The sequence below is a fragment of the Colobus angolensis genome, unplaced genomic scaffold (genome assembly GCF_000951035.1).
Source record: "Colobus angolensis palliatus isolate OR3802 unplaced genomic scaffold, Cang.pa_1.0 Scaffold770, whole genome shotgun sequence".
NCBI lineage: Eukaryota > Metazoa > Chordata > Mammalia > Primates > Cercopithecidae > Colobus > Colobus angolensis.
In genome coordinates, this window is record NW_012121488.1 from 6473 (window position 1) to 7728 (window position 1256).

General features: G+C 42.7%; 1 protein-coding gene across 1 annotated transcript in view; it reads right to left on the minus strand.

The window, feature by feature from the left end:
* Nucleotides 1–152: 152 nt before the first annotated feature.
* LOC105502140 (liver carboxylesterase 1-like) overlaps nucleotides 153–1256 on the minus strand; it is a gene marked incomplete at both ends in the record, with an annotated part of 64082 nt that continues 62978 nt past the window's right edge. Inside the window, one exon of the mRNA XM_011928515.1 lies at nucleotides 153–302. Within this exon, the coding sequence (XP_011783905.1) occupies nucleotides 153–302 (150 nt within the window). The remainder of the gene's footprint in view (nucleotides 303–1256) is intronic.

Consider the following 1256-nt stretch of genomic DNA (forward strand, 5'->3'; position numbering starts at 1 on the left):
TGGAAGTGAGGGCATTTTCCAGAGAAAGGTTGTGTCCACCTGTAAACCACAGAGGTGATTAAATGCCAACCCCGAAGTCCTCCGGGCTCTTGCATAGTGGTGGGGTAAGCAAGGGGCTTCATGTGAACTGTGGGGAGTGGCCAGTCCCTTACCGAACATAACAATGTCACCCTTCAGGAAGGCACCACCGAACACAAAGCGGACTTCATCAGCGTGGTCAGCTTTGACGAAAGCTGGCTTCGTGTCTTCAAAGCACTGGGGCCGGTGCCGAAACTCATAGAAGTAGACAGGTGCACCAGCATCTGAACAAAGGTCAGTGAAGGTCAGGCATGCATGCAGCGTGGAGCAGGGGGCTGGTTCTGTGTCCCCATATATCTAGTCTTGGATGTATAGACCAAAGGGTGAGACAGCTCAGAGACAAGAGGCTACCTAAGCCAGCCTCACTTCCCGCTTCCTCATCTGAAGCTGGAATTTCCTGTTACAGCAGTACTTATATCCCTGGCGATGAAGGGCTCACGTCTGAGAAGGCAGTAGTTCTGCTTCTCAAAAAACATCCTCCATATTCAACCAAGATCTACCTTGTTGGGACTTTCTCTCGAAGTTCAAGTCTTTAACCCCTTCTTGGAAAATACTTTCTTTTCATTACTGAACTGTAAGGGTTCTTCTATTCTGGATATGATGGTTTTGTCAAATAATTGTATTATGAATATTTTCTCCCAGTCTGTGTTCTGCCTTCTCATTTTCTTAACAATATTTTTAAGGCAAAATGTACATAAGTGAAATCTGCCACTATAACTATTTGAAAGTATATAATTCAGTGGTTTTTAGTACATTTAGGATGTTGTGCAACTATTACCACTATTTAGGTCCAGAACATTTTCATCACCCCAAACAGAAACCTCAGACCCATTTAGCAGTCACTCCCCATGAGCCCCACTTCTCAGCCTCTGGAAAACACAATTCTACTTTCTGTCTCTATGGATTTGCCTAATCTGAACATTTCGTATAAGTGGGATCGTACAATATGTGGCCCTTTGTGCCTGACTTCTTTCACTTAGCATAATGCTTACAAGGCTCATCTGTATTGTAGCATGCATTCGTATTTCATTTCTTTTTATGGCAAACCGATAATCCATTGTAAGTATATACTGAATTTTGTTTATTGATTCATCAGTTGATGAACACTTGGGTTGTTACCATTTTGGCCTATAATGAACAAGGGTGCTATGAACATTCACATACAATTTTTGTTTGAA